A 7,328-nucleotide genomic window follows, 5' to 3' on the forward strand; every position below is an offset into this window, starting at 1 on the left:
ACGGTCTCTATCTCGTTGGCGAAATAACTTAGAAAACTGTAATTTTCGTTTGTTCGTTTAGTTCGGTGTAAAACCAAGCCTAAAACGGAATATTGAATTAGTTGAATATTGAAATTTTTGTTTATTGCTTGCTTCAGGTATGACGCTAACGGGCCCAGTTGTCTCGCCCGTCACGTTAGCTCCAATGGGGGTTTCCCAGATTACGCTAGTGAGGAGTTCGGCACCTCCCAGCCCAAGACCCGACCACAGCACGCCGCCAATCCCGCGAGCGACTGCCACAGAGATACCGTCCGACCGTGAAAGCGAGCATAGCGGTACGAGAACACCGCCGGAATTCAATAGAAAACCCAATGGCTCCAAGCGAGGCGAAGTCTACGTATAACACCCGGATTAGGTACATAATTTAAATTCTACCTTTAGAAGTTTTATGAAGTCCATTTTAATAAAACGATACAGTACCAAGTACTCTAAAGGTAGCCGATTTTAATTTCACTAGGTTTTCGCTTGTAGCGCTGGGTATAGATTTATGGACGAACTTGCGCTTTAAAACAAGACTGTTAAAGTCCATTTTATTTTAACGTCAAAGAGTTTTGACGTTCCAATCCTATCAACATTCGTGAGATGTAAAATCTTATGCAAACGTTAGTACCTTCGTTGCAAATGCCTATATGTTAAGTATGTTAAGGAAGGACAGATCTGTAAAGGATCTCGTAAAAGCAATGTAACCGGTGATTCTCATCCCTTATTGCCTGATATTACTCGTCTAGCTACTGGATTTTCACCATTGATGAGCACGCCCATACGACTAAGAAGAGTGGCTGAATTGTTTACTATAGACGGAATAGAAAGTGACTTAATTCGAGTAAAATAATTTGTTTTAAATATTTCGTGTTGTTAAGTAAAATCTTTGATTAAAGAGAAGAATGAACTTTTTGACTATTAAAACCGGATTGTACCGTTCATCGGGGAAAGTGACATTTTATAACGTCAAGCATACAAAACTGCGGCCGTGCCAGTGCCGATTTAGAACGAGAAAGTGCGGAGGATCCAATAGTCCGCGACAGGTTGAAATGGCAATCGGAGAGGGAACGCCCCGCACATCCATCAGCTGTGCGGCTGATGCGGGCGAGCGCGGATGACGTGCGGGTGTGCAGGACATCCCCCCGCCTCATACCCCAATTGCCATCTCGGACTATAGATTGCTTCCTAAACATGTAATTCTAGGTCGGATCCTAGATTGCCTCTTAGTTCGGCTGGCAGGAGCAGATATGCATCCGATATTGTGGCAATTTCCTAGATTATGGCAACCATCCTGCCAACCTGCCCAAGAGAGTTCCAATCTAGCTGCCTCCTAAATCGGCCCTGCCATGAGCAAAATGCTTTATGGAAGCGCTATAAAAGCGCGGACGTCGACGAAATCAGCGTTTTCCGCTACATTTGACCCTAACCTTAAGTAGCCAGTTCTAGTTTATGGAAACTTGTGATTAAAACACAATCATTGTTATTGATTGGATTTCTGGTACCTTTAATTTATTATTTTACGAACATAATTTTCAAATGCACAAGATATTCAGCTAATTCTAATGATTGTGATTATAGGAATTGCTTAAGTTGTGGCGTAAGTACCTAATGATATGATATTGTTTTTGTATATTACAGCTATTTTTTTGAATTCTCACTTTTCATGTTTAGTATACATACAATATTCGATGAAAAAATCTTTTTTTTTTTAAATTAAAATTTAAAAAAAAGTTTTTTTTTTTAAATTTTGATCTGATTAAGATTTAAGAATGAATTTATAACTATTTCAATAAAGAGTGCTCATTCGTTTGTACACAATCTCACATACTAAATTGTAGGTAAGTATATACACAATTTGTCAGATTTAAGCTGTGTTTTCCTTTTTTACTGGTAGCATTGTGAGAAAGACAATACTATTTTTGTGTTAGTTTATTTAAGGGATTGTGTACAACTGTTTTAGCACATATGATTGTGAACAGTTTTAAAATTTAATAAGTCAATACTGTTTGGTTTAATTAATAATCAAAAAAATTAATGAAGTAGGGCCATGAATAATAAATTAACTCACACTATAACGAGCTCCTGGATCAATTATTATTAAAACCATGAGTCACGCGAGCGAATAGTGAACGAAAAGTAGAACAATATAAAAGTGAGCTGTGCTCTAAAAAATTGTCTCGTTTTCACGCTGACAAACAAACATACAAACGTATTGCCAACTTCACGCCTATTTCAACTCCCCTTAGCACCGTAATATGATCTGTGATTGGCTGACTGTTACTCCCTATTAAGTATTATTCCCTAGTAATATTGTAAAATTTCAATATACTAAGTATAGTTATCATGTACAATTACAGTGAGAATACAATAAAGCTTTATTTACGCCACCGCAATATAGTGCGACATTGCGGCATGCGACAGTACTGCAGCCCGCATTGGTATCATAATTTAAAATGTTGCAAAAATGCAGACCATAAGACCGATATTACGATTCTCGTCATAAAATAGAATGCCGCATGCTGCTCATAACCACATAACAGCTAATTTCTACGTGAAGCATGCCGTATTGTCGCCCGTTGTTGCTCCAGTATAAAACAGGGATTGTAGCAATATTATGATAATCTTAAGAGTGCTGGCAGTCTTGCTCTGTAAACTTTGACTCGTTTAGATGTTAAGGACTTTATTGACCAGAAAATCTAGGCAAAGGCCAATTTTACAAGGAAAAATATAAAAAAGAGGAGTTCATTACTTGAGAGAGGATTAATTCAATATTCAAGCGTATTTTCAAAGACGCATTTAGTGTAGAGGCCTGATCTACATGTATACATCAATGATTGCAACACTGAAACGCGCGCCTCTGTCATTAAACTCGTCTGAGAATCTTGCAACCGTGTGCATCTCCTTTATTAAGAATATTTGCGGCTGAGTATCATTGACTATTTGTGACGTTAATTGAAATCCGCCCAAGAGTGGTGCTTAAATTGTGATTACAGTAGGTACGTACTTACTTTGCGCGTCAACTATAGTTTCCATGCAAGCTGCAGTCTCATGTCGCTCTGGTAGCGTCAACAGCCTTAACAAATCACTCTTTAGGCCGTGATTATACCTGTAAGTACTCACGTAAGTTGCTATTGTGCCTTATTAACTTGCGACTTTCTCATGCAAGTACCTATAGTACGCGGTCACCCGCAGTGGGTTATTGCGGGGTGTGCGGGGCGTCCGCACCCTGGGTGTCATTTCAACCGATCACGCACTATAATTATTTATCATACATACTTTACAACTTACGTAAGTTTGAAAAAAATTACTTGATTGAGTAAAACTTACAACTATAGTCGCGTCCTCAGAGTAATGTCATAACACGGTTTTAAGATCGTAAAACTGTGGTCATAACACTAATTTTTTGTTTCGGAGAATGAACGCGATTAGGGGGCCAGCAGTGGCATAGTATCAATGGTACGAGTACATGGTGATATTTTCGTGTCTTGATTATGTCAAACTAAACCTATATACAGGTATATAGTTGTATATGCAGTCCATAATCATGTTGGGCTTGGAAAATTGTGTGACATTACAAACCCTTTTACCTCTTTCGTCAAGTTAATGCTAGGATATTTAGGCGCGCAGAGTAGGTAGGTACATTTTAGATAAGTATACCTATTATTAACGCATAATTTTGAGAACTCACCCGCCATATTTGCTATATGGGTATGTCAACTCATGTCAAAAGTACGGTTCACCCTTAAATTTTACTTATTGCTAAAATCTTACTTTAGACAATATGACAGTTGACACAAAGAGCAAAATGGCGAGTGAGTTCTCAGAATGTATGCACTATACCTTACATATTATTATGAATGTACAGTGTTTTGAATTTTGACTGAAGGATTAAAGATTTTTATTAGGTAAGTACTTACTAAGTTAATATATTAATGAGTGTTATTGTTAGTCGAATTTTATGTGTCGTCGCATCTCTAGAATTTAATTCGCGCACAAACAGGGATTGAATTAAATACCATTATAATATTATTGTAAATGATTTTTTAATGATTTTTATAGTTAATATGTATCTCATTTGTTTGCCATTGTTTTCTTTTTGGATAGAAAACATAAAATGATTTTCCTATAATTGAACAGACAGATTTTTATTAAATTTTGGTGTCAATACAACGTATTTTTATTTGATTTTCCCAATCCACAGAACTTCAAGTAAACATTAGCTTTAGAATAAATTGGTTGGCATCTAATATGGTATATTATACGGTAGGTATGGCCGTAGCCAGGAATTGGTTGGGTTTTTGCTTAATACAGATAAAAAAGATAAACGAGCTCAGCCATAACAAAATTTTATGTTTTAATGCACCTCAACTCCACTTTTTTCATGTTTTTTATCCCAGAAAAGCAAAAAGTTCAAAGGGGATTTTCAAAAACGTAAATCCATGTGGATGAAGTTCCGGGTATCAATTAACATGTGAGAAAAGCGCGAGCGAAGTGACACGTTAAATAAATAAATAAATAAAATCATTTTATTTCAGGTCAGGGACCCATATAAATATGGCTTAGACTTGGTAAAATTGCTAAAATTATAGCTTTTAAAATTACTAAAATTAAAACTTATTTAGAAAGGCAGCAAACATAATATAATAAAGTTCAATAGCAGCAAAGGACTGGCCATGGGAAAACATTTGGCCCAAACTACGAGAAACTAATCAGGGGGCACGGCAGTGCCCCCGCCAAGACGAGCCAAACGGCGGCCGGGGCGCTACGTACCTTTTTCTCGAAGTGTTTCGCCGTATTTTCGACCCGTCATAACTTCGGTCTGGATGACGCTAGAAAGCTGAAATTTTCAGTATAAGGTGTCCTCAGCAAATTTACCAAATATACCAAGTATCAAATATCTAGCTTTTATGGTTACAGATTTATTGATACCTAAAATACGCCGATTTCGTCCCTCACTGATGATCATCAAAACCTCTACTTAAAACCTCTAAGGTACTTCCCGAAGTCCTAGAAGACTGAAATTTGGTATGTAGACTAGAAATTGACTACAAACTACAGGAAAATTAAGAAATTGGAAATGCCCCCCCTCTACGCCTCTTATGGGTGAAGCAAATCTGTAAATTCTGTCGCTAGAATGCTGATATTTTCAGGATAAGATGTCCTGGGCAGATTTATTAAACGCATTGAGTATCAATTGTCTAGCTTTTATAGTTTCAGATTTATTGACAGTCAAAACTTCTAGTCTGTAATTCTAGGGTACTTCCCGAAGTCCTAGAAGACTGAAATTTGGTGTGTACACTAGAAATTGCATACAAACTACAGGAAAATTAAGAAATTCAAAATTTTCCCCCTCCACTCCCACGTATGGGGGAAGCAAATTATTTGTAAAGTCTGTCGCTAGAATGCTGATATTTTCAGGATAATATGTCCTTAACAGCCTTATCAAACGTACCAAGTATCAATTGTCTACCTGTTATGGTTTCAGATTTATTGCCATTCAAAACCCCTCTAGTCAAAAGTTCTAAAGTACTTCCCTAAGTCCTAGAAGACTGAAATTTGGTATGTAGGCTAGGGATTTCATTCAAATAACAGGAAAATAAACTTTTCCTAGTCTGTACATTTAAAAAATGTGTTTCCTGAAGTCCTAAAAGACTGAAATTTGATATATCTGCTTTAAAATTGAGTTGCAAGATTCCACCCAAACAAACATAGTTACATACATTGGAAGTAGAATAAAAGCTTTTAAAAAAAGAGGTAACGATAGAGAGCGGGCCATGAAAATGATGTAGGTACCTACAAAAAATAGATCCAAAAAAAAATCTAGGGCACCTGCCAAAAAGAAATGAAATCCCACCAAAAACATTTCATGTAAAATGTTGCCAAGACTCACAAGTTCATAATGCTTTCACTGTTAAAAAGTTATGAGATCTCTAGTAGAGCCAAGCCCCTAGCTAGCTTAGAATTGCGCTGCCCATGGGACCTATCCCAAGTCCAAAGTATATAGCTCTTAAATGCTCTTGAGTATATCACATTTATAACAATAAAGAATAAATAACTCTACTTACAAGCTCTGATTTTACAAACCCTAAATCTTGGTTAAGAAAGTACGGCTTGGCCGTTTAATGTTCGAGAAACTATTACATGACATAACATATTATATTAAGGTCATAAGGAATAGTTTGTTCGACAATTACTAATTTTTATTATACTTCATGATTGTCGCACAAGCTATTCCGGGCTTAAATGTCATATCAGATAAAAGTACCACGAACATTAAACGGCCAAGCCGTCCTTTTTTAACCAAGATTTAGGGTTTGTAAAATCAGAGCTTGTAAGTAGAGTTATTTGTTCTTTATTGTTATAAATGTGATATACTCAAGAGCATTTAAGAGCTATATACTTTGGACTTGGGATAGGTCCCATGGGCAGCGCAATTCTAAGCTAGCTAGGGGCTTGGCTCTACTAGAGATCTCATAACTTTTTAACAGTGAAAGCATTATGAACTTGTGAGTCTTGGCAACATTTTACATGAAATGTTTTTGGTGGGATACTTTATTCTACTACTACAGACGAGTATTGAAAATGGAAACAAAATCGCATAGTGTCAGGTATGGTTATTCGTATGGATCGTCGAACGGATCTAACCGCGAAATTCAAATTTAATTTTGTTTTTCGCAATTTATAAATTAATACGACAAAGTAGGCTTATAGCATTCTGATACCGCCAATGGCAGTATCATCTTCACAGGATTACTAGCCCGGTCAATATAGACATTTGAAATAACAATAATAATTCCCACAGAGCCAAATATTAGTGGAGAGATGGGGTTAACCATTACAAATAAAGTGTTAAAAATCCCCATCGAACCTACTATGTGTGTTACAAAAGTTATTCGGAGTCAAAGGTCAAAATTTGAGGTTTTTTGTATTTTTCTCGAAAACAGTAAGTTTTATCAAAAAAAAAAAATGTAGGCCAAAGTTGTAGATCTTTAAATTCTCTACAAAAATAGTTTTATAATTTTTTGCTAAGAGTTATCGTTTCTGAAATATATCAGTTCAGAATTCTCGGAGATTTCGGTATACATAGGTAGAAAAACACAACTCCTTTTTTGAAAGTCGGTTAAAAAAGTAGCGTATGTTACTTCCTGATTAATCCTCTACTTGTCTGTGAAAGTCCCGTCAAAATCGGTTCAGCCGTTCCGAAAACCGAACACCGGTATCGCTAGTATAATGTGACTCTTAGAATTGCGATATCTCAGGAATGGTAACTCTTAGGAAAAAAATTATAAAGACCATTTTTGTAGGAA

At 36.4% G+C, this 7,328-nt stretch overlaps 1 protein-coding gene across 3 annotated transcripts in view; it reads left to right on the forward strand.

The window, feature by feature from the left end:
* LOC123880433 (bestrophin-4) overlaps window positions 1–4,188 on the forward strand; it is a 55,400-nt gene extending 51,212 nt beyond the window's left edge. For all 3 annotated transcript variants that reach the window (XM_045928559.1, XM_045928558.1, XM_045928560.1), the window contains one exon: window positions 138–4,188. In XM_045928559.1, the coding sequence (XP_045784515.1) occupies window positions 138–382 (245 nt within the window). In that variant the 3' untranslated portion in view covers window positions 383–4,188. The remainder of the gene's footprint in view (window positions 1–137) is intronic.
* The last annotated feature ends 3,140 nt before the right edge of the window (window positions 4,189–7,328 follow it).

The sequence above is a fragment of the Maniola jurtina genome, chromosome Z, assembly GCF_905333055.1.
Source record: "Maniola jurtina chromosome Z, ilManJurt1.1, whole genome shotgun sequence".
Lineage (NCBI taxonomy): Eukaryota > Metazoa > Arthropoda > Insecta > Lepidoptera > Nymphalidae > Maniola > Maniola jurtina.